The sequence below is a fragment of the Somniosus microcephalus genome, chromosome 22 (genome assembly GCF_052327205.1).
Source record: "Somniosus microcephalus isolate GS21.2 chromosome 22, FLI_Smic_1.0, whole genome shotgun sequence".
NCBI classification, from domain to species: Eukaryota; Metazoa; Chordata; class Chondrichthyes; order Squaliformes; family Somniosidae; genus Somniosus; species Somniosus microcephalus.
In genome coordinates, this window is record NC_141008.1 from 18,501,092 (window position 1) to 18,526,786 (window position 25,695).

At 44.2% G+C, this 25,695-nt stretch overlaps 1 protein-coding gene across 1 annotated transcript in view; it reads left to right on the top strand.

The window, feature by feature from the left end:
- The window catches only part of ap2b1 (adaptor related protein complex 2 subunit beta 1), a 253,409-nt gene that overhangs the window by 221,548 nt on the left and 6,166 nt on the right, over positions 1–25,695 (top strand). Inside the window, exon 21 of the mRNA XM_085964236.1 lies at positions 1,311–1,465. Within this exon, the coding sequence (XP_085820362.1) occupies positions 1,311–1,465 (155 nt within the window). The remainder of the gene's footprint in view (positions 1–1,310; positions 1,466–25,695) is intronic.

Genomic DNA, 25,695 nt, shown 5'->3' on the forward strand with positions numbered 1-25,695 from the left:
TATTAAATTATAATAAAGCTGGAAGATGTGAAGGAGAATTTAAACACATTTGGGATGGCAATATAGAAGCACTAGCTACCATAACCTGTGATGTTGATATAACTGCTAATGGTCGTGGTTTTACGAAGAAATTTAGTCGTGCCACCCCGTTCACATCACAATTTAAGTACAGGAACACTGCAACCATTTGCCACTTATTGTTACAGGCAAAATGCCACTGTTTCTTTTTAAAAACACATAGATTTGGGCATAATCGTATCGTACAGCAGCCACAATTCCATGGTAGATGTTGCAAATGTCAGGATTTTGAAAGGGAATGAGAACTAAGTATTCTATCCATTGGCATTTTGCCTTAGTGCACTAATACACAATGTTGTGAGCTCTTCGGATTAAGGTTCAACGTAATGGTTCTCTCAGACTCCCTTTCTGATCTCAGCTGATATTCCAGGAAAGAGAAAGCAGAGCTCGGTTATATCCTCCAGGGAGGTCAGAGGAACAGAGTCAACTTGCGCTTCTGCCGCACTTTGTAGTGAATGGTGCAAAAAGCTGAGATGCCTAGGAACAGGCCGCTTATTCAAGTAATAGTGTACGGCAAGTCTTTCAAATGGGGAATTCGTGATTTTTGGATTTGTTTTAGCATGCAGGTTCAATTTAAAGGTTCCTTATTAGTATGTAGGATCACTGTTGGAAGTCTTGCACCTGTCACAGTCTATAATTCACTTTCAAAGTGCCACACTTTGTGTTAGATACAAAACAATCTTTTAAAAATAAAAGAGAAAGACAGTCCTTGCCCTGGAGCCTAAAGTTTACAATCCATTACTCCTGCCTTTTAATTGACCAAGAGCTTGTATTCCTCTACAATTACCTCATTTTCTGTTTATACCACTGCCCCACAAGAGGTACCTGAGCAATGGCCAAGTTAGCAGCTAAACATCAGTCGTCGTTCCGGACTTCACACTATCCATAGCAAGGCAATAGAATTCCAGCCAATGTATGATATCACAGTCCTGTATCTGGTTCTTGTTTTGTCGGCCACAATTTGGATAGTAGACTTGTACATGCAAATCTCTGCACCTCACTTGCACCTGATTGGCTCGTGTTTCCTATAAAACATTAACATAACGGAATACTTATGAAATGTACCAATCAAAAGCAGCTATAAAAATTCACCAATGAAGAACTCCAAAGGTCATATGGAAACAACCAATCAACAATGAGCAGTCAAGGAATAGCTGCTGATTCAAGAAACAAAATGGTAACTAGTGAAGTTGCTTCTGTGTTCACCAGTGCTATGTCATTTCTCTTTTCAGACATGGTGTCCAATAAATTGCAGAATAGCAACGTGTTTACCATTGCAAAGAGGAACGTGGAGGGGCAGGACATGTTGTACCAATCCTTGAAGCTGACCAATGGGATCTGGATGCTGGCAGAACTGCGCATTCAACCTGGAAACCCTAACTACACGGTAAGGGTGTGCATCGCAGTCCAGAGATTTTTTATTAGACAATGATGTACCTAAAGGAGGGTTCTGATTTCTGGGCACACTAGTAAAATCCAGAGGACTCAGGGTGGCATTAGGGCTCCACAGTTGCCTTCAGCATCTCTGGGCTAGAGAGAGGAAAATGAGCTAGGATTTGTGCACCTCAGCACTCCCGAGTAACCCCTTGCTGGAAAGTATGTGTGTACGATGTTGAGTGAGGCAGGGACTAAGCTTGGGTGTGGTGGTTCCCAGGATTGAATAGCTTGCTTGATCCTCCGTCTCTAGATCTGAACATGAAAAATGGCTACGGGTGCAAGGTTTTAGAAAATGACCAGGCACTCGGAACTCTACCCAAGCACGAGGAGAAGGGAGAAAATGAAGTGGTGGGTGGGGAACGTGCAGCGTCCAGGAAGCTGTAACTCATTCACTTACCTTTGCCTAATCGTCTGTCTTGATGGCCCATAATGGATTTTCCAGTGAGTTCCTGTAGTTTTCTCAATGGTAAATGCACCCTGCCCCAGAACCTCCTTCAGGGCTGCTGAGAATCAGATACCACACATAGAGACAACCAAAATGCAACAGTAATAATGGACAAAGGAATGTGCATTTATTTGCATTACAAAATACCCATGGATCAGCTTTTATTTTTCCACTGCACTGAATGGGTATCTAACGCATTCATCATTTTCTAATTACTTAATTCACTTAACTATTATGGCAATGTGCTGTGGAGATCAGCAATAAAGTGCACTTGGTTTTTTATTTTCAGCTAAGTATCATTGAGGGAAATAGATTAGTGAGCAGTTAAAGAATACACTGTAAATAGAAATAAAACTCTCTGTGACTGCTTTATGGGTTTTTAGGGTTTGGGCTGCATCTGCAAGTCAGAGTGGAATACAAGCTGCACTAGGTTTAGTGCTGTACTGCATCAGGTAGTGTATTGTACCCTAAATATTAGCACCCACTGCATTCCTAAGCTGTACATCATCAATGGATGACGATTATGGGGTTCTGGGCCCTGCCCAACAGCGAGTACACAAATTCTATACATTTTTAGAAAGAAATAACATTTTATGCTGTGGAATGGCACACTTTCTATTTCCATGTCCAGTACTCCAGGTCAAATATATCGTGGTTAGATGCAAAGCAAAGCTCCTTCTACCTGGAAGTGTTCGACACTGACACTGATGGGAACAGCAGCAGGCCATTCAGCCCCTCAAGCCTATTCTGCCTGCCAGTTAGATAATGGCTGATCTGTACCTCAGCCCCATTTAACCACCTTTGCTCCATATCCCTTGATACCCATGCCTAATAAATTCAAAACCGAGAAAGATTTTTTTTTTCAGTTGACCTAACCTCAACACCTTTTTGAGGGAGAGTGTTCCAGAGTTCCACTGGATGGTATAGGCACCTCTGTTGCAATCTCAGAAAAGCACTACTCTGGCATCAGCCGTCGCTTAGTGGTAGCGCTCTCACCTCTGAGTCAGAAGATTGTAGTCCCACTCCAGATACTGGAGCACGTAATCTAGGCTGACACTCCAGTGCAGTACGGAGGAGTGCTGGGCTGTTCGAGGTGCCGTCTTTCAGATGAGACGTTAACCTGAGTCTGCTCTCTCAGGTGGACGTAAAAAAAATCCCATGGCACTATTTCAAAGAAGAGCAGGGGAGTTTTCCCTGATTTCCTGGCCAATACTTATTTCTCAAACAACATTACTAAAACAGGTTATTTGATCATTATCACATGGCTGTTTTTGGGACCTTGCTGTGCGCAAATTGGCTGCCGCGTTTCCCTACATTACAACAGTGACTCCACTTCAAAAGTACTTAATTGGCTGTAAAATGCTTTGGGGCATCCTGAGGCCATGAAAGGCGCTATATATATGTGGAAGTATTTCTTTTCTTTTCCCACTGTACCAGTTTGACATTATTTCCATTTCTCACACCTGCTATCCTACAGTCTATCTGAAGCTGCCGATGAATACCAAATTAAGGGCAGTTTTGCACTGTAGCCCCAGAATACTATTCTCTCCACTTTATGAGCACACTCTTGAAGTTGTGCGGGGTGATCTGATGAGATTATTTATGGAACTTTATCATGATGGTGGAAAATTCACAGAGATTAACAAATTATTAATTTTGGGCATAAGTGGAAAAAGTTCACCCTGAGTGGGGAGTGCTCCAGATATTCATCATCTATTACATACTACTAAACCTCAGGGTTTTGAACAGTTCCTCATGGAGGAAAAGTTCAGTATGAGTAATAATATGTCCGATTATGGAACAGTGTGCCCAGGGGATGTCGAGCACCGAAAGATGCCCATTTCCATATCACTATAGCATCATCATAAGCTCCTGTTTCAAAGGTAAAAGTTATGCGTACAAAGTTCTGTCGTTTGACTTCTCTGCAGCACGTGAGGCTTTTACAAAGTGCCTATCTGTAGTTGTAATCATCTCGAGATGCAGCACCTTCACATTTATCAGTACCTGCATGATTGACTCATCTTGTCACGCCAACAGATGCTCCATAGAGTTCAGGACCTGAATTATGAGAACTCTTGACTGCAGCATGCAAAATCTAGTATTCCAAACTACCCAGCAGACAGGTTTTCTGCCTCTAGACTGGAACCCAGTACTAAAAGATTTGACTTCCCCACCAGCAAATGTGGACCTGGATCTTGCCCAACAACAACTTGTATTTATATAGCGCCTTTAACATAGTAAAACACCCCAAGGCGCTGCACAGGAGTATTTTAAGACAAAAAATTTGACCGATCCACCTAAGGGCAAATTAGGGCAGGTGACCCAAAGTTTGGACAAAGAGGTGGGTTTTAAGGAGCGTCTTAAAGGAGGAAAGAGAGGCGGAGAGGTTTAGCGAGGGAATTCCAGAGCTTAGGGCCGAGGCAGCAGAAGGGACGGCCACCAAAGGTTGAGCGATTATAATCGGGGATGCTCGAGGACAGAATTAGAGGAGCGCAGATATCTCGGCGGGGGGTGGGACGGGGTTGTGGGGCTGGAGGAGATTACAGAGATAGGGAGGGGTGAGGCCATGGAGGGATTTGAAAACAAGGATGAAAATTTTGAAATCGAGGCGCTGCTTAACCGGGATCCAATGTAGGCCAGCGAGCACAGGGGTGATGGGCGAACGGGACTTGGTGCGAGTTAGGACACGGGCAGCTGAGTTTTGGATGACTTCAAGTTTACGTAGGGAGGAATGTGGGAGGGCAGCCAGGAGTGCGTTGGACTAGTCAAGTCTAGAGGTAACAAAGGCATGGATGAGGGTTTCAGCGGGTGAGCTGAGACGAGGGCGGAGACTGGCGATGTAACGGAGGTGGAAGTAGGCGGTCTTTGTTATCCTGCGGATATGTGGTCGGAAGCTCATTTCAGGGTCAAATATGACACCAAGGTTGCGAACAGTGTGGTTCAGCCTCAGACAGATGTTCGGGAGAGGGATGGAGTCAGTGGCTAGGGAACGGAGTTTGTGGCGGGAACCAGAAACAATGGCTTTGGTCTTCTCAATATTTAATTGGAGAAAATTTTTGCTCATCCAGAACTGTATGTCAGACAAGCAGTCTGACAATTTAGACACCGTGGAGGGGTTGAGAGAAGTGGTGGTGAGGTAGAGCTGGGTGTCGTCAGCGTACATATGGAAACTGACGCTGTGTTTTCGGATGATGTCGCAAAGGAGCAGCATGTAGATGAGAAATAGGAGGGGGCCAAGGATAGATCCATGGGGGACACCAGAGGTAATGCGGGAGTGGGAAGAGAAGCCATTGCAGGTGATTCTCTGGTTACGATTGGATAGATAAGAATGGAACCAGGCGAGTGCAGTCCCACCCAGTTGGACGATGGTGGAGAGGCGTTGGAGGAGGATGGAGTGGTCAACCGTGCCAAAGGCTGCAGACAAGTCAAGAAGGACGAGGAGAGATAGTTTACCTTTGTCACAGTCACAAAGGATGTAATTTGTGACTTTGATGAGAGCCATTTCGGTACTGTGGCAAGGGCGGAAACCTGGTTGGAGGGATTCAAACATGGAATTGCAGGAAAGATGGGCACGGATTTGGGAGGCGACAACACGTTCAAGGGCTTTGGAGAGGAAAGGGAGGTTGGAGATGGGACGGTACTTTGTAAGGACGGAGGGATCAAGGTTTGGTTTTTGAGGAGAGGGGTGATGACGGCAGATTTGAGGGAGAGGGGGACAGTACCTGAGGAGAGAGAACCATTAACAATATCAGCTAACATGGGAGCCAGAAAAGGAAGTTGGGTGGTCAGCAGTTTAGTGGGAATAGGGTTGAGGGAGCAGGAAGTGGGTCTCATAGACAAGATGAGCACAGAGAGGTCATGAGGGGAGATCGGAGAGAAACTGGAGAAAGATGTGAGTTCAGGGCTCGAGCAGGGGGGCACCTTAGAGGAAGTTTGGCCTGGTGGGCTAGGGGAAGGAAGGGAAGTGGCAGAGGCAGCTGAAGAATGATCTCAATCTTAGAGACAAAGAAGTCCATGAGCTCCTCACACTTGTTGTCGGAGGTGAGGGTGGAGGAGAGGGGCTTAAGAAGACAGTTAGCAGTAGTGAATAGGAGCTGGGGTTTATCTTTGCATTCCTAATGATTCTGGAATAGTGAGCAATTTTGGCAGACGAGAGCAGGGCCCGATAATGCTTTATGTGGTCCAGCCAGATTGGGCGGTGAATGGATAAACCAGTTGTCTGCCATATCCGTTTGAGTCTGTGTCCCTTGGGCTTAAGGGAGCGAAGATGAGAGCCGTACCGGGGGGAATGGCCAGGGTGAGAGAGGGTAATTGTTTTAGTAGGGACAAGGGCATCAAAGATAGTGGTGAGGGTGTGGTTGAGCAGATCGGTAGCTGCAGAAATGTCACGGTGAATGGAGGGCCAGAGGCTGGACAGTTGGGATTTCATAAGTGCAGTTGGGAAGAGTTTTTTCTGGGGCGGACACAGAAGGAAGTAGGGTTGCGGCGGGGGGGGTGGGTGGGTGGAAGGGTGATGTGGGTGGAGAGCGATACGAGGACATGGTCAGAGATGGGCTTATCTGCAATTGACACGATGGGAGTAGTGAGGCCACGAGAGATGGCAAGGTCGAGGGGGTGGCCGTGAATATGTGTTGGGGAGTTTACATGGAGGGAGAGATTAAGGGAGGATAGGAGGCTAGTGAACTCAGACGAGAGAGAGCATGAAGAGTTGAGATGAAGGTTGAAATCACCGAGGATGATGAGTCGTTCGGTGCAGAGGCTGAGGGAGGAGAACAGTGAAGATATCTCAGTAATAACATTTTTATAGTACTTGGGTGGGCGGTAGTGAACAAGAATTTTAAATGAGAGGTGAGAGGGGTGGAATAAGGTGAGATGCCCAAAGGAGGGGAAACTGCTGGAGGAATAGGGGGGGGGACAGACCAAGGTGTGATTTGGTGATGAGAGCTACACCGCCACCATGGCGGTCTGAGCGGGGCAAGTGGTGGAAGGTATAGCCAGGTGGGGAGGCTTCATTTAAGGGTAAGGTGTCATCACCCCTCAACCAAGTTTCCATCCGGGCCATGATATCGATGCAGTCATCCACGATAAGCTCATGGATGGCAAGGGCCTTGTTCGCAAGTGAATGGACATTCTGGGGGGAGATGTGGAGCGGGTCAGTGATGGTTGACCCATTGCCAGCGTCCACAGGGTCAGCGCTGGGGGGAATGAGTTGGATGGGGAGGAGATTGGCAAGATTTGCCCCCTGTGGGCGCGCTGGGCGCGAAGGTCGGCGAGAGAGTAGGATGGGACAGTTGGGGTTGCTCCTCATAAGGCAGCAGTGACGAGTGCCTCGATGGGTCCTTCATAGGATGCCAAGAGAGGCACAGAGAGAAGCTGTGGGCTTATCTAAGAGGGAGTCAAGCCTGGGACGACGGCAGGAGAGTAGGAAGGTCGAAGAGTAATGAAGGATTGAGGTAGGGATTTGGGAGGGCAGTGTATCCGAGAGAGGAGAGATGAAAGGAGGCACGACGACAGGAGAGTGCGGTCAGGGAGGGATAGGGAGAGAAGGAAAATAGGGGGGGAAAGTGGAATGGCTTGGGTCCGGAGCGGCAGCTAAAGTGCGCACGCGAATGGACACGGGAAAAGCTCAGGTTACACAGGCCTGTTTAAATGTAATAATTAATGGAATACATATTTCCTGGTAGCAGGGAGTAGGTTGGGGACAATTGTAGGAAGACCAGGGTCAAAGTCAGAGGTTCCATGGAGGGACAAAGTCGACGTGAGCAGGATGGGCTGGTGCGGAGCATCGACGAACCGCTGTCCAAAGCAGGCGAGTGAAGTCCAGAAGCTATTTGAAGGGTAGAGAGTTCGAGGATGGAGGTTGTTGCTGTAGGAATGAGTGTCAGTAGCGGTGCAGAAAGATGATGGCTAAATTGACGCAAGTTGGAGGTCACCGTAGATCAAAGCGGTGGAGAAAAAGTAAAACCACAAACCAGTGACCAGCAACGCTGAAAACCAGTAGAACGAATCACCGGACAGCAGGTGGAGCTGCTACCTACAAACCAGCAGAGCTGAAAAACCATTAGAACCAGTTCAGCAGACACACAGCCGGAAGTTTAAAGGTAAAAATCTTTTTACCTTTTCAGAGATAGAGACACAGCAGTTAAGTCTTAGTGTAATCCAGTGCCGAGACATAGTGTAATCCAATGTAGTTCAAATGTAGTCTAGATGTCCGGAGAAGTCCAGGAGATCGGAAACCGGGATTGACAATATTGCGGCAGACTCTGCTACCTCATGATTCACTCACCTGTGGAAGATCCATCTGGGGATTTGTTTGCATTCAGTTTTGGGCACCAAACCTCAGAAAAGATATTTTGGCCTGGAAGAGGTACAGTGAGATTCACCAGAATGAAAGGGTTAAATTGAGCACAGGTTGCATAAACCTGGCTTGTATTCCCTTGAGTTTAGAAGGTTGAGGGGTGAGCTAATCAAGGTGTTTAAAATAATAAAGGAACTGGATAAGGTAGTTATAGAGAAACGATTTCCTCTGGTGGGGGAATCCAGAACAAGAGGGCACGATCTTAAAATTAAAGCCAGGCCATTTAGAAGTGAATACAGGAATCACTTTTTCACACAGGGTAGTTCAGACCTGGAATTAGCTCCTGTAAAGGGCTATGAATGGTGGGTCAATTGAAATTTTCAAGACTTGAGTTCGATAGATTTTTGTTGGGTAAGGGTATCGGGGGAATTGGAGCAAAGGTGGGTAAATGGAGTTGAGATACAGATCAGCCATGGTCCAGTAGAACGACAGGACAGGCCCGAGGGGCTGATTAGCTTACTCCTGTTCCTATGTTTCTGGTGTGAGGATGAAAGTCCTGTCTGCCAACAGGCTGGGCGGTCTCTCCTATTCCAGGAGCCAAAGATTTCTAGATGTATTTCCTCCATTCCCCACACTTTACATACAATTAAAAAAAAATGCAAGCCAAAGTTTGCCTTGGTGACTCCAGTGGCCTTATTAAACTGTGGTTCTCAATGGGGTCAGGGGTGGGGGGGGTGGGGTGCAAAATCCCAGCATCATGTTGGAAAGATTCTTCTCACTGGGAAGGAGAAAAAACTATTAAATCCAGAAACCTTGCAAATGAGGAATGAGGGCCTGGTATTGAAAGGCAGCAACTGTGAAAACAGACTTTCTCACCTTTGGACACCTTGATCAGTTCCTGATGGATGACTTCTAATTACATGACGACAGTGGAAAAAGTTTTTTTCTACAGCATTCCACAGTGTCATACACAAATTATAAGATGCATTTGTTCCATTTTTTTTTATAAATAGAGCTCATATTGTGGCCTATTTATGTTTGGTTTATTAACAGAGCACTCTGTCCTCTTTTATGTAATCTATTTGGAAATCATGCCAAATTAAGCCTTCGTTGCTTCCCAGTGGGACCTTAACTACTTCGCTACTTCTCACTACTCAATGTTCAATCCTCTTGGATTGTGTGGACTCCAGTTTCTCATACGGAAAACTAGTATTAGCTTTAGTTTCAACTCCAAGTTAATTAATTGCAAGCCTCTATTGCAGACCAATCATATCTAATTTGATATTCTGGTCAGGTAAGTCCCTAGGATCATCCAGTTCCAACCAAAAGCTGCTTCCCTGATTCATTTAGGTTGAGATTGTTCTCCCATTGTTTTATCTGCCACCCCATGAATCGAAAATGGACCATCATTTCCACTTGATAGATGGTCTAAATGCTCCAAATTACATATGATGCAACTTTGGAAGTCTCGATTATCTCGCTTCCTACGGCTAACTGATGGACAAACAACAGGTAGCTAAGGGGGTGGTTGGTTGTATTCTGCACTGAACTATCTTACAGGGAAAAGTCAGTTAACCAGGTTGTGATTTAGCTTGCTCACCTCTAAATCATCTTCCAATTGATAGTATTTGCAAAGCTGTCACATGAAATGCTCCTCACACTTTAATGTAGATTTGACTGCTGTAACCAAGGTCAGTCTTGACAGCTGGTGCTACAGTTTCTCTGCAGCGACCTGTCCCCGTCATCGCTCTTAAATTGTACTATTGTTGCATGCATGCTCCTAGCGTGTGTGTGTGTGTGGATGTTTAAATGAAGGACTTGTCTATCTTGTAAGGCTGTCTTCATTCTTCGAATTATCTGCATGATCTAAATATCCCAATCCCAGGTGTAGGTTTCGAGGTAAGGAGAACAGTAATGTTCCAGTTTATATCATGTGAGATGATGAGACAAATCTACAATGTCAGGACAACATTTTTATGTGTCTGCTTAAGCATGTGCTGTCTCCGAACCAATCGAATCAAGTTTTACTCTTACAGAATAGATTCTATAAAGTGCAACATCTGTCTTGCTCACGAATGAAAGAGGGTTTGCATTTCACAATCAATGACATTGGAGTTAAATGCAATGTCGAGCTCCCATGTATCGCCCAAAAGTAAGTTCAAATCAGAATCCAGGAAAGTCAGTGTGACTTTTTCCATTTATCATTGCGTGAGATTGCCAAATTAGTGGCAATATTGGAAGGCTTTCTGGTGTAATGAGCTTATTTATATAACTCGGTAATTAAAATGCTGCTGTATTAGTGCTCGAGGGGCTGTAACGAATTTTTAACCACACATCGTACATCGACTCCAACAAAGAACAGCATATTTTAAAAGTTTCACTGGTTAATGTGAGTCGAGGGTTTAATGGCATCTGGGTGAAAATTGAGTGTCAGCTCAAAAAAGGCCACAGATTATTTACCAAACTGTTGGGTCAGTTGGCATTGAAATGTCCAATTCTCTTAAAAGTGAGAGAACACATTTTTAAAATCAATTTAATGGCCACAGAAAAAGCACCCGACATTTAAAGAAGTGAATTTCCAACTGTAATGAGCAAATTTTGTGGCAGATGTATTATGCATGCTATTGCACAACTCCTTAACTAAACATAATTTTCCCTGGAAATCATTTATAATGAGTTTTTCTTCTGTTTAAAATACTAAGAGTAAAATGCCTTGGGGGTGGGGGGAGGGGAGTTTGAATTGGTTGCAGCCGTCACTGAATAGACTGCCTCATGTGAATACAGAGGAGCATCTTACCTGTCTGACTGACTGATTAAAAAGGAAACAGATGAATGTCAGGTAAGAGTTCACTTGTGTGTGATTTTAAAAGAAGAGACACTAGGGACGGAGCTAACCTTCTACATATCTACATGCCACTCGTGTCGCTGCTGTACATCTTCTGGAATAATAACCAGGAGAGAGCCAGGGAACCTCAGGCTTTCACTTCCATGAAGCAGAGCCATTTCTACAAGTCAATCTCTATGGCAGTCAAATTTCACAAGTAAAGAAAAAATCCCTTCAGATTTATAATTAGGCTCTGTAATCGGTGCTTCTCCATGCAGCCATGAACCTTTTCTGTAGGAGACACCGAGCTCAGTTGAAGAAGGGGAGTTTTCATTTAGTTAATGCTTTGTAGAGTGAATTTCATTGACATTGTGCCCCAGCTTATCTGAAGTGGAACAGGAACAGTGGAGGCTGAAGCAGGCTTAAAATCCAGAGCAGCCTGAAGTGGCCATTTTGAGTTTATTTCCAAAACCTCGTGTAAATTTGGAAACATCACAGTCCCTTTTTTAAAAAAAGTAGCTGCTCACATGCAATATCCATTTGCAGTGCCTGTCTTGCAGTGCGCACACACACACACACCAGGCAATGACTATCTCCAACAAACGAGCGTCTAACCACCGCCCCATGACATTCAACGGCATTAGCATCACCTAATCCCCCACCATCAATATCCTGGTGGTCACCATTGACCAGACACTTAATTGGACCAGCCGCATAAATACTGTGGCAGCAAGAGCAGGCCAGAGGCTAGATATTCTGTGGCGAGTGTCTCACGTCCTGACTCCCCAAAGCCTTTCCACCATCTACAAGGCACAAGCCAGGAGTGTGATGGAATACTCTCCACTTGCCTGGATGTGCAGCTCCCCAACACACAAGAAGCTCGACATGATCCAGAACAAAGCCCGCTTGATTGGCACCCCATCCACCACCTTAAATATTCACTCCCTCCACCACCAGCGCAATGTGTCTGCAGTGTGTACCATCTACAAGATGCACTGCAGCAACTCGCCAAGGCTTCTTCGACGGTAACTCCCAAACCCGCAACCATTACCACCTAGAAGGACAAGGGCGGCAGGCGCATGGGAACACCACCACCTCCAAGACACACACCATCCTGACTTGGAAGTACATCGCCGTTCCTTCATCGTCGCTGGGTCAAAATCCTGGAGCTCCCTCCCTATCCGCACTGTGGGAGTACCTTCACCACACGGACTGCAGCGGTTCAAGAAGGCGGCTCATCACCACCTCGAGCGCAATTAGGGATGGGCAATAAATGCTGGCCTTGCCAGCGACGCCCACATCTCATGAACAAATAAAAAAAACACACACACACGCGCAGTGAATGTCACTGCACACACATGTGGTTGGTATCCTACTGTATTTTCCCTCTATAATACACATTTTGTTTTTCTGTAGCTTGTGACCTGTTATAAAATACTAACCACATCCAATTCATGGCAGTTTACTTGCTGTCTCTTGGGTCCTTTTTGTTTAAAAAAAAAAGGAAGAGGGGAGAACTGGGTGGTGCAATGGGGCTAGAAACCAGTCTTCAACCTTGGTTCAGTCCAGCCTACAGCACTAAACTGTCCCTAATTTGTTACTAATTGGCAATATCACTCCAAGGAGCACAGAGCGGGAAATAGAAAAAAATGTCAGGCTTGTGCAGTAGGAGACACACTTTTCTGAGGTACATTGTTAGTGTAGAGAAGAGGGAGCTTTGCAGTGCGTCAGGTTGTGTTATACCTGACCTGGCAGTGCTTGATTCTGACAATGGGTGATTGAAATGGGAAGAATTCAGTTCACTTGCACTAACATCCCTCACCTAGCTGAGCACATTTTTATTTATATATATATATATAAAAAAGCTTTTCTCTATTTTAGGAGTTGTTGATGGTTTCCCCTGTGCCTCAGATGGTAGCGACTGGATAAGTAATACAGACCAGGAAGGTCCCAGGTCCAGTCCCCAGTCTGTACTGAGTTAACAAGCATATATCATAGTTGGGGTGCTCTAAATGGCAATATTTGGAAAAATTGGCCAGGATTCTTGCTTCTGATCGCTGTCCAGCAATCCCTAATGAAGCTACGGTGGAAGTTGGGGTCGGATTTAACAGTGATGACCCCTGTTGTTGAATAGCCTGCAGGCACTCACTAACCTGACTTGTTTAAGGCTCTGGAGGGTGACTGGCACCTCCAACAAGGGGTTAATGCCTTCAGATAAGGGGAGGTCGTCAAAATTGGCAAAGTAGTGAGGATAAAAATGATGCTTATGCAGCTTTGTCCTTTGGCTGGTCTTGGCAGCATGGGGTGTTAATTATGTGCTGGATTTATGCATGTTAACGGTGATTATGTGCTTGTGTTACGCCGCAAGATGCCCCACTCCAGCAAAATCTGGGCCAATTATATTAGCTGCAAAATAAACACAGACACCATGTGCAGGCACAGTAGAGTTTATCCCCTTGCATTCTGTCCAAAGCACGAGAGGCCACATCCGCCGACTCTACCCATCTGTGGTTACACCCACAAGTGGAGGGGTCCCTGGAATTTATACAGGTTATTCTCCAGACAGAATTCAGGATTCTCTCAGCCATGTCCTGACTGGATTAATATGCAAGCAAGTCAGGTTTCCTTGCATTTAAACGTCAACTGCGACAGTGTTTAAGGGAACAGACTTCGCAGTTGCATTTTAATTACTGCCGTGTGCTTCTGGAAAACGTTAGAAAGCTGTCCAGTTGAACCTGATAGACTGAGGCAAAAATACCAGCCTTTAATTATATAATTTTACATGTAATACTGAATAATTAATGGAGCTCGTCAAACAAACAGCAGAGCCAGGCTTTAAGGATGTTCTGCATTTTAAGAATAAGACATGACCTGGGGCAATAATTTAATTAGGCTGCACTGTGCAAAGCTAGTCTGGTTAAACATTCGCTACTCTGATCAGTTCTTCAAGTTGCAGTGTTTTGTACAAAATGCACTTAATTTGGGGAGATAAAATTCACAAGTCTTAGCTCAGAATATATAATAAGCAATTGATCTATAGTGCTATGTAATTTTATTTTTCAGCATGTTACATAGAGTTGGCTTAAAGTAAAGGTTAATAACAATTTTAACTTGATTATGGCAGAATGCACCAATTCTAATTTTTAAATGAATACACAGGAAGGAAGCCCTTTACACTGTAAGGGCTGAGATGAAGACACGGTAGAATTTCCACAGGGGTTCTCCCGATTATCAGAGTGAGTTTGACGGCAACACCGGAGAAACAATGTTAATGCCCGTTTACGCCATTTCTCCAGGGTTGCCACTGAAATTTTGGCTGGTAATCAGGAGAACCTCAATGGAAATTGCAGGCAACAGACTGTAAGAGCAGAGATCTCTCGTTATATTTATCATGCAGATTATAAAGCTTTTGTCGCCTCTTCCCTCCCCTCCCTCTTCTTGTTGACTCTTGTTGGAATATGATCCTATGGACACTGCCCACTCTCTCGTACCTTGCCCAAATTCCCATTCTGGACGAGTGACGCTAGATGGGATGTGTTTGCAGATTGTTTAACAGTCAGCGCCATTATAGCCAAGCCCGACTCGGTCCCCTAATTGTACTGTCCAGCAGGGGTTACTGGATAGTGATTGGGAGTGGGAACCCTGACTCATTCCCTACCTCCTCCGTGCCATTCCTAGCCCAGACACACTTTGAGCAATTAAGCACTGCTGCCTTTGCACTTAGTAATAAGATCAGTTAATTTAGCACAGACTGACGATCAACCTGGGACCCTCCTGCTACAATTGGGGATTCCAGTACTTATTTACTAAGATTATTATTTGAAAGTACCAGAATACTGGCTGCATTGCTACTGACTAAACTGTGGGCATGCTGAGTATCACGTGATGGGTTGAAGGATTTACATTCCTTCCCGACAGAATCTATCAGTGTTCACATCACCACAGGGTGGCTGGGAATTGTATTTTGTGCTTGGTACTTTTTCTTTGCCTGCACTTGTCAGATCTTTACTATTGATGCCATTCCTGATGATTTCGGGAGTATTTTTGGTACATTAGAGATATCATTACACCGCATTCTAATTACTGGAACTGTTTCTGCTCTGAAACCTCATTCAAACAGAATGTTCAAAGGCTAAGCATTGTAAACGCACATCACACAATGACAGCATGATTAGGACTCTCACGGAATCCAGCTGCACTGGAACAAGTCCACAGAGGACCATAGTGGGCCATTAAACCCACCCAACTTCCACTTAGTCAACTCACATAGTAATTACAGCACAGGCTGTTCGGCCCAACTGGTCCAGACTGGTGTTAATGCTCCACACGCACCTCCTCCCATCTGACTTCATCTCGCCCTATCAACATATCCTTCTATTCCTTTCTGCCTCATGTACTTATCTCGCTTCCCCTTAAAAGCCTCTATGCTAGTCACCTCAACTACGCCATGTGGTGGCGAGTTCCACACTCAAACTTTCTTGATTCTCCTGAATCCCTTTTTGGATTTATTGGTGACTATCTTGTATTTATGGCCCCTAGTTTTAGACTTACCCACAACTTTACCCAATTGGTTACATAATAAACAAATAGTATTAACCATGTTAATTATGAAGATCCAAGCGTATATGCATCCCTGTGCCTGCTGCATTCGTGAATAGGTTACAATGTGAACCTCCCTCTTTGAGTACCAAGCGCCGCCTGTCAGTCAAAAAAATGCATTTTAAATACTGAAGCTCCTCCCCTATTGTCAATCATGGAACGTGTCTTTTACATACAAGCTCTTAATATTCCAATTACTGAAAGCTTCCATCTCGCTTGTCTTTCACTTGTATTCAAGCCAACATCTCTGCACGATCTTTGTGTACATTACAGAACTTCTCTCTCTCTTTGTGAAGGTGTTAAAATGATGTAATTACTTTGATTGCAAGCAGCATTCTCTTCACAGCTGTCCCGCAGATGCCCATTATTGCTGGGGCATGATGATCCTGTCTTTCGCTAAGGTCCCGCATAAGAGATTAGCGTGCAAAGTTAAAGCACATGGGATTGGGGGTAAGGTACTGTTTTGGATAGAGAACTGGTTGACAGACAGGAAACAAAGAGTTGGAATAAACGGGTCTTTTTCCGAGTGGCATTGGGGTACCGCAGGGATCGGTGCTAGGACCCCAGCTATTCACGATATATATAAATGATCTAGAAGAGGAAACTAGATGTAATATCTCCAAGTTTGCAGACGACATAAAGCTGGGTGGGCGTGTGTGCTGTGAGGAGGATGCAGAGAAACTCCAGTATGATTTGGACAGTTTGGGTGATTGGGCAGATGCATGGCAAATGCAGTATAATGTGGATAAATGCGAGGTTATCCACTTCGGTGACAAAAACAGGAAGACAGATTATTATCTGAATGGCAATAGATTGGGAAAAGGGGAAGTGCAACGAGACCTGGGTGTCCTTGTGCACTAGTCGCTGAAGGTAAACACACAGGTGCAGCAGGCGGTTAAGGAGCAAATGGTATGTTGGCCTTCATAGCAAGAGGATTTGAGTACAGAAGCAAGGATGTCTTGCTGCAGTTGTACAGGGTCTTGGTGAGACCACACCTTGAATATTGTGTGCAGTTTTGGTCACCTTATCTGAGGAAGGATGTTCTTGCCATGGAGAGAGTGCAGCGAAGATTCACCAGACTGATGCCTGGGATGGCAGGAATGACGTATGAGGAGAGATTGGGTCGATTAGGCTTATTCGCTAGAGTTTGGAAGAATGAGAGGGAATCTCATTGGAACTTATAAAATTCTAACAGGACTAGACAGACTAGATGCAGGAAAGATGTTCCCGATGGCGGGGGAGTCCAGGACCAGGGGTCACAGTCTAAGGATAAGGGGTAAGCCATTTAGGACTGAGATGAGGCATTTCTTCAGCCAGAGAGTTGTGAACCTGTGGAATTCTCTACCACACAAGGCAGTTGAGGCCAATTCATTAAATATATTCAAGAAGGAGTTAGATATATTGCTAAAGGGATCAAGGGATATGGGGAGAAAGCAGGGACAGGGTACTGAATTTGGATGATCAGCCATGATCTCATTAAATGGCGGAACAGGCTCGAGTGGCCGACTCCTGCTCTTATCTCCTATGTTTCTATGTCAGCACCGTATGCCCTTCACTATTTCCAGGATGCTGACCATTTCTCATGTGAGAGTCTAGACCGTGACTGTGAATCATCTGGTCATCGTACCACGAATCGCAGTAGATCCAAGCACAACCCTATCCTCACTGACATTCACACAAACCCTTTCCACACAGGTCATTGGATAAAGATTAGGGACGGGACCCCTGGCTGGTTCCGCCATCCCAGCCCCAGCTTACAAACTGGGATGCTGAGGCCCACTTTAGAACACCAACTGCTGTGATCAGTCAAATCGGCACAGACTAGCCTTCAAACCTGGGGCCTGTATTACGCATTACCACAGCAGGTGGTGCCTTTACCCACTACGTCATAGGGCGAGCTGACACTTAACTGATTGAAGTACTCACGTGAATCAGTGTTTAAATCGCTGGTTTATTCATTGGCCTTCATATTATGAGTGCCTTCTAATACGTAGTCTTCAGCTGTGATCAGTCCTAAACTTGGTTGGCTTTTTTAACAGAAAAAACTTAATTCGATTTTTTTCTTTTTTTCTTCCTTGTTTTCTGATGTCGGCCTGGCTGTTTTTAAATCATCGCAACATTTGTGCCTGATCGAGAGTGCCATTTTCAAACAACAGAGTAGAAGAGTGCGCACGGAATGTACACACTCAACCAGAGGGTGTTGGTTTCCATGGCAACTCTCACTTGAAAGAATCTGGTACCAGATTCTATCACTCATGATTTAAAAATCAGTATTTAAAATTGTCAGGGAAGTATTGCAGAAAAACAACTTCATCGTAAAAAGCAGTCCAGGGCCAATTTATGATCATACATAAAGATGCCTGTGTTCCTGTAGAAACAACTTTCTCCAAACTCCTTCCTATATGCCAGAATAACTCCACTAAAGCCTCGGTGTTCCAGAGTGTGGGAGAAAGGAACTCTCAACATGAAGGTAAGCACCTTCATGTACTTGAATTATATTGGGCCGGATTTTACTGTGAGTGGCAAACGAACGGCTGATTTACACTTGCACTTGCCCATAGACTTTCTATGGGTATTTTCACGGCAAGTTGCTGTCAGCCAAACATCCAAAAGGTGCAGCGCCTTCTACAGAGCATCTGTGAGAACAGGGCAGCCAACTGTATCTCTTTAACCAGTCAGATTAAAGAATCGTTAATGAGCAACACAGAGTCTGAACCAGGAAGTGAGAGTTGGAATATTGAATTTAGTGTCAAATCAGGTACAGAAAGTGAAATAACGAGAGGAAAGAAAGATTGGATTAAGAGAGAGATAAGAGACAAAGAAAATGTTTTTTTTTTTAATTTAAAATCTCCAACAGTAATTAAAAGCTGAAGGAATTAGACTCCGCACATGTAAAAGTTAATTTTCAGTGCCAGAGAGGGTGTTTGGCAGTAATTAAGACTCACCATACCGTTAAAAGGCTACTTACACTGAAATCGACAAGCCCAAACTTTTTGTGGTGAGTTTAATCCATATCTATGAGGTTAGTGCAGCAACATCACGTCATTTAATACATTGAATGAGGAGTCAGATGGCGGGAAGCTTACGGAGGAATGTTGTATCTCAGACAGCAACTTCCGGATTTCCGTGTTTAGCTGCACATGTGCAATCGTCGGACGTTGTTTACCAATTTGCACATAAATAACAGTGAGCACAGTTAGCCTCACTATTTTCACAGCAAAATCCGGCCCATTATCATTCCACATGAGTACCTCACCTCACTGTAAAGAAAGATCACTGACTTGCTGAGCTGGAGGTAAATGGTAGCAGTCTGTGATCTATGTAGAACTGGGAAATCTCTGGTTCAAGCTCTAGTTTGTACTGAATTTGCTTTTCTCAGTCAGAATGGCAGCAGAGCGACTATAATTGGCCTTGGGGTCCCTGGGCTCACAAGGACTGTAGAAATAGACCATGGTTCCCACTCCTGATCACTACCCAGTGGCTCCTGGTGGAAAATGCACATCAGATTCAGCTCTGATGCCCTCCATGGTGGAATAGCTCGCTAACACTCTCTTGTCCTGGATCAGTTGCTGGTGACTGGAAACAACTGGCGCATCAGTCTGAAGGGATAATTACTAGTCCTAGACCCTTTACCCGGTTTTGGTATGCAAATAATTTTTGTATTTCAGGAATGGTGCCCAAACACTGATCCATGATACTGAACGCCTCTCCTCTAATCTGACATTAGACCTCTTGCGTACTATCTTTTTCTCATCCATCTTTTTACACATGTTCTGTATTGAATGCCTGTAGCTTTTAGATGAATTAAGATTCTGTGATGTGGAACTTTGTCAAAAAATGTCTAAAAGTCCAGACAAACTGTAGCATGGGAAGTTCCAATTCCAACCTTATTGTTACATCCTCAAAGTCATCAAGGATCTTTGTCAGGCAGGATCTTCCCCTTCTAAGTCCATCTTGGCTGTTTCCTAGTTAAGTTGACATGCTGCTCTAGCCTACCCTTTGAATTGTTTCCATTATTTTACCTGTTTTGTTAGGCTGCTGGGTCTGCAGTTGCCTAATCAGACATGTTGCTCTGTTTAAATACAGACACTCAGTTTACATGCTCCCGGTTCTGCAGAACCTCAGCAGTGCTCAATGATTGTTTCACGATGGAAGCCAGTGTCCCAGAAATTTTTTCTCTAGTTTCTTTTAGTGTACTAGGAAATATGCCATCTGTCCTGGGGGATTAGTTGTCTTAAGTCCCTTTAATTTACCTAGTACCTTCAAAATTCTTTGCGATTGTACTAGAAATACTGACTAGCAGTTTAGTACTGCCCTCTTTAGTTAGTAGGGAGGTGAAGGACTAAAGGGGAATATGAAAAAATATGAAAGTAAAAATTTGAGAGAAGGTAGGATCACTCGGGGATGAAGGAAGGTGTGGCAGAGATATTAAATATTCTGCATCAGTTTTTATAAATTGTAGTGGAAGATTGAATACATGTACTGGAGGAGGATATGGAACAATTGGCAGAGCTAACTATAGAAAAGGAATTGATTCTGAAAAAAAACAATAGACCTCATGGTGACTAAGTCACTGGACCCCAATGGCATGTGCTTTAAGATGTTGAAAGAAGTCAAAGAGGAGACAGCAGAGGTTCTGGCCACAATTTATCAATCCTCTTTAAATATGTAAATTGTGCTGTGGGACTGGAAAGTAGGTGATGTAAAAGCCGTATTCAAGAAGAGGAGAGAAAGATAAACTGGATAACTATATATCTAATCTAATGTCTGTTGGCAAGCATTAGAATTTATAAATTGAGTTAAAATTAGGACAGAAAGTTGGCAAATAGTGAAGAGGACTGCAATAGACTTCAGGTAGACCCGATTATTGGAATGGACAGGCAGGCGTGAATACATGAGAGAAAAAATTTAGGCAAGAAAAAAAAACACGGAATTGAGCCATATATTGATTGGATAGATGCTGAACGGTATAGATGAACAGAGTGACCTAGGGGTTCAAATATACAATTGCCTGAAAGTGAGAGTGCAGATACATAAAGCCCCAGTAAAAATGGCCAATAGAATTTTTGGTTTTATGAATGGTGGCATAGAGTAGAAGAGTAACGATGAAATGATGCAGAACAATTGCTAGATCACAGAGTAGTGTGTGTAGTTTTGTGTGCTCCATCATAGAAAGGACATGAAAGCCATAGAGAGCTTATAACATAGATTCACCAGGCTGGTGCCAGGGATGGGAATTTATAGTTTTAAGGAGAAACTTGAGGTACTGAGACTATTTCAACTGAAGCAGAAAAAGCTAAGAGGAGATTTATTGGCCTGGATTTTGCGGTCGGCGGTGTAACTACGGATTACACTGCCGGCATCCAAAGGGAATGCGCACTTACCTGATAGGGACCCTCCTTCGAGAACTTGCTGTCAGACGCTGCGGAGTGAAGGACAGCGTAGTGGCCCACGGATCCCAGGGGCGCACTATGTGCGGAAGTGTACCTGGGCTCACGTGGGCCGGTGCTCCAATCTGTTTCAGCAAACAGAAGGCCTCATTATTTCTAATATAGATGTTTATGCACATTAAATCCCGGAAGGCTCTCTAGTAATGAGGGTTTGTTTTTTTTCCTTTCCTTCACTTTCTATACGGATTTTTTTTTAAGCTTATGCTCCACATAGATGAAAAAAATCAATAAAACCCTCAAAGTAGCAACCGCTTCCTCCGAACTTTTCATGGACAGTAAATACGTTTTATAGACAAAATCCTAAAATGCTTCCATTCCCGGCCTCTCATAGCTTTTAAAATTACTTGGATTTGTCAGGAGGCCCTGTTTCTGTTTGCATCAGCTGTAAAATTTTCAGGTGTGATTGCTGGGCAGTTGGTGGGAAATTAGCCCAACTCTGCACCAGCAATTCTGATTTCCCCGTCGGTGCAGATCATTTGTCGCTGGGTCAAATTCCTGGAACTCCCTCCCTAACAGCACTGTGGGAGTACCTTCACCACACGGACTGCAGCGGTTCAAGAAGGCAGCTCACCACCACCTTCTCAAGGGCAATTAGGGATGGGCAATAAATGCTGGCCTGGCCAGCGATGCCCACATCCCATAAACACATTTTTAAAAAGTCGGAACTTGACAGATCGCAAGTTCTGGGTTTAGCGCATTGAGTGGGGAATCGGATTTTCATACTACATTGGTGTGTATTTGCATACACCCGCACTCAAAGTCTAAAAAAAATCTATACAATGTATTGAAGTAATAAAGTCTCCTTAGATTGTGTTTTATTACTGCTCTCTCAAATTTGTTGATTGGTGTTGGCTTGATTAGGAGAGAATTTATGATGGCATATGCAAATGTGAAATAAACTAGGCACATTGTAGAGAAGGCATCTGCCGTGAGTAACCTAACTATATATGTTTGACAATACTGGGTGGCTCAGTGGCTTGGATTCTGGCCTTTCACCTCCAGAACTAGTGGGCAAGGACAAACAGCACAAAATTGCTATTAATTGTTGCTTTAACTCCGATGCTACATGGACATTAATATGAGAAATATCACACCTGCAGTAGAGGGTGCTCTACTGAGGTTAGGACAGTGAATAAGGAGCTACGGTCTACATCTAACCACGCTATACCTTCCTCTGGAATGTGCCAGAAATGGAAAGTGGTTGAATCCCGAGCACGGTCATTGGGTGTCTTGACAGAGGGAGTTCTTGCATTAATGTAGCACCTTATCACATCCTCAATATACTCCAAAGTAATTTAATATCAAAGGATTACTTTTTTGAAGAGCAGACACGGTTATATAGCCAAATGCAGCACAGTTTGAGCAGAACCAGGTCCCACAAACCGCAAATGAATGAATGACCAGATAATCTATTATTAAGGTGTTGATTGGGAGAGGAATGTTGGCCATGACACCGGGAGAACTCCTTGCTCCTCTTCGAATAGTGCCATGTGATCTTTTATATCCTCCTGCGCCGGCAGGCAGGTCCTTGGTTTAACATCTCATCCGAAAGAGAGAGAGAAAAAGCTAAGGCCATGACATTAGTGCAATAAATGTTGCACAGTTATAGAAGTACTGTAGGTTTAATAATATGTACACGCATTCAGGAGTTTATTTTTAAATTAAGGCGGCTAGGTGAAAGGCCACAGCCCATTGTAATGCGTTTGGGGAGGGCTAACAAGGCATGGGAATATACAATAAATGGTAAGATACTGAGAAGTGTCAAGGAACAACGGGACCTGGGAGTGCATATACACGGATCCCCTAAGGTAGCAGGACAGGTAGTTAAGGTGGTTAAGAAGACATATGGGATACTTTCCTTTATTAGTCAAGGCATAGAATATAAGAGCAGAGAGGTTATGCTAGAACTGTATAAAACACTAGTTAGGCGACAGCTAGAGTACTGCTTACAGTTCTGGTCACTACATTACAGGAAAGATGTGATTGCACCAGAGAGGGTACAGAGGAAGTTTACGGGGATGTTGTCTGGACTGGAGAGTTTTAGCTATGAGGAAAGATTGGATAGGCTGGGGTTGTTTTCTTTGGAACAGACGAGGCTGAGGGGAGACCTAATTGAGGTGTATAAATAAGATAGAGTGGACAGGAGGGACCTATTTCCCTTAGCAGAGAGGTCAATAACCAGGGGGGCATAGATTTTGAAATATTTGGTAGAAGGACTAGAGGGGAGTTGAGGAGAACTTTTTTCACCCAGAGGGTGGTGGGGGTCTGGAACTCACTGCCTGCAAGGGCGGTAGAGGCAGAAACCCTCATCACATTTAAAAAGTATTTGGATATGCACATGAAGTACTGTAACCTACAAGGATACAAACCAACCAATAACTGGAAAGTGGGATTAGGTTGGATAGCTCTTTTTCGGCCGGCACAGACACGATGGGCCAAATGGCCTACTTCTGTGTCATAAATTTCTATGATTCTGTGATTATGCAGGCATTCACCAAGGTCGAGAACACAAGATAAATAGAGAACTGGTTAGGTGATACACCATGCTTGGGCTTTAAATAACTGAATGGGTGGGAGGAAAGAGAGAGGTGAAATCGGATAAAGCAAGAGAGGTATATGGGGAAGGAAAGGAGTAAGCAAAAGGACCTGGCAACCACCTCTGCGCACTGGAAAATGCCTGTAGGAGAATAGCAGTATCTGAGAGAGAGGTAACCTGGAGATGGGAGTTTGGAACCAAATAGATTACCTTGCAGGCTCACCGTTCCGATACCTGATCCAGGAGGATCAACCACGCTCCATTGACTAGCTAGCCTGACTCATTGATGGAACTGGGGGGGTGGACCTATTTCTGGAGGCTGGAATGCCACCCAGTAGATTCCAGTTATCTCTACCACCTTAACATATAGGGTGGTCCTTGTTAGGGATGCTAGCAGGAAAGGTTGTATTAAGGAATCCATTTTGTATTGAGGACTCTGTTTTGTGGTTAAAAAAACTTTTTCTCCAGAAATTGTTGAAACCGGCTGTATCTGGAGAATGTCAACAAACCGCTCCGATCTCCAAGGCACCTTGCATGGTTGGTACCGACTGACGTCATTTAAGAGAGTTTTCTGATTTTTTTTGTATAGTTCTGACATTCTAGTAGATAAATCTGTGACAACTATATGTTTACCTTGTCTGTACATGTAAGGAGACAGACCGCTTATATTGTGTCTTGAAACCCACTATGGAGCTTTCACCCACTAATATCATTGAGGCAGAGTCTTTGGAATGACCATTGGCTGATGTAGGTTAGTGTAAACTGAGGGTAACGGTCATGGAAGAGATGTGAAGTAATGACTATTGGCTGAGGGTATAATAACCTACCATTGTAACTCCATATCTCTAACCTCCTCCATCCCTACAACCCTTTAAGAACTCTGCATTTCTCCAACTCTGGCCTCTTGTGCATGGCTCACTTCCTTCGCTCCACCTCACTCTCGTCCCTTAAGACGCTGCTTAAAACCTACTTCTTTGACCATGCATTTGATCACCTGTCCTAATGCCTCCTCCTTTGGCTTGGTGTCGATTTTTGTCTAATTATGCGCTCTGTAAAGTGCCTTGGGATGTTTTGCTACATTAAAGGTGCTATATAAATGCAAATTGTTATTGTAACGTGAAGTTAGGAAGATCAGGGTTGATTATCCTACTACTGAGCTCAGCAACTGTAACGTGAGGTCTCCCGCAGCCTTCACATCATTGTGTGTAGTCTGTGAGTATCAATTTATAAGTGTAAAGTCCAGCATCTCAGACTCTTTTTCTGGGCACATAGACAACATCTCCAACCTTGTCTCTAACATTATCAACAGTCCTGGTTGACTCTGCAGAAGGAAGCTCTGTGCCAAACAGCTGTGCAGTTTAGCCAGTTAAAATCCAAGAGTACCCATATTAGGCAAATTGAAGATATTTGATTTGGTGACTGTTAAATATGATCATTTCTTTCTAAGTATGATCATTTCTTTCTAAAAGTGTCAGACACCCGACCGACCAAAAGAAGAGATGTTGGTGCGCCTGCCCCGGGCGGTGCGCCTGCCCCGGGCGGTGTGCCTGCCCCGGGCGGTGTGCCTGCCCCGGGCGGTGTGCCTGCCCCGGGCGGTGAGCCTACCCCGGGCGGTGCAAGGTGATGATCTCCAGTTACAGTGAATCAGGTTCAAGGGACTGTAGCATCTTGTGTGTAGATTCAGTGGAGCAATCGGCCCAATTCTGGGAGAGTGGCAGTTTGCTTTCTTGCTCCTGGTATCTGGTGTTTGTGGTTGCCCTTTTATACATACACAGCAAGCCACTCTGACAACCTGAAACCATTTAGATGGTGATGGTTGTTAATTTCTGCATCAAAATGAAATTTAAAAAATAAATATTGTAGTCAATTACTGTTTACTCAATTCCACTAATGGAGTATTCTGTGGTGCTCCAAAGTTCACGCGTTCCCTTCTATGTCCTGGATTTAAGATGGATGAAACTGGTGAAATGAGCTGAATCTGGTGTGTTTTGGAATTTTTATACTTGCAAAGTTTAAGATCATAATATT